Genomic DNA, 703 nt, shown 5'->3' on the forward strand with positions numbered 1-703 from the left:
GTCTGTAAATGAGGAGGTAAAATGCACCAACGCAACCCAGACCAATAAAAAAGTAGAAAAATAGCAGGATGGTGGTGTAGGGGCGACCTCTGGTACGGTGGAAGCTGCATGTGCACACCTGTGGCACAAACGTGTAAACAGGCCAGAGCGGGCCGAAGCTGGCCAGGCCTAGTGCCCATGCTGACATCAGGAGGACAGTAAGACCTCGGTCCGAGAACACGCGTTCAAACACAGTGCGTTTTGCAACCAGAAGGTATCTGCTCACTGCTATCAGGCAGAGGGTGATAATGGAGACGGAGTTGGAGAGGAAGAGGAGCAGGCCAAAAATGCTGCACCAGACCTCACCACTGCGCCATCTGAGGTGTAGATAGGAGTCGACTGAGATGGGCTGCAGTATGGTGCAGTACAGGAGATCAGCTACAGCCAGGTTGACGATGAGTACATTGAAGCGAGTCCTCAGATGTTTGTCTAAGGAGAAGGCTAGAATGGTCATCAGGTTCCCCACTGTACCGGTGATGGTCACAGCACATCCCCACACCACAGCAAAGTACCGGTAGCCTACGACTGAAGGACTGTAGCAGGAGAAGAGGTCGTCATCCGTTTGGTTTGTGTGGTTCGCCAACATTCTGTCAACTAACAGGAATCAGAAAATAGGTTAACCTCTCTGTAATGTGCTCGCTGAAGGTTATATTTGAATAGAAAC

At 50.8% G+C, this 703-nt stretch overlaps 1 protein-coding gene across 1 annotated transcript; it reads right to left on the reverse strand.

Annotated features, from left to right (window-relative positions):
* Nucleotides 1-6: 6 nt before the first annotated feature.
* Nucleotides 7-688, reverse strand: LOC109954310 (G-protein coupled receptor 84-like; the record flags this gene model as incomplete). Its single annotated transcript, XM_020589683.1, has 1 exon — nucleotides 7-688. A coding segment is annotated over exon 1 (619 nt), but the record flags the coding sequence as incomplete, so codon positions are not given.
* Between the last annotated feature and the right edge of the window lie 15 nt (nucleotides 689-703).

The sequence above is a fragment of the Monopterus albus genome, unplaced genomic scaffold, assembly GCF_001952655.1.
Source record: "Monopterus albus unplaced genomic scaffold, M_albus_1.0 scaffold6062.1, whole genome shotgun sequence".
Classification (NCBI taxonomy): Eukaryota; Metazoa; Chordata; class Actinopteri; order Synbranchiformes; family Synbranchidae; genus Monopterus; species Monopterus albus.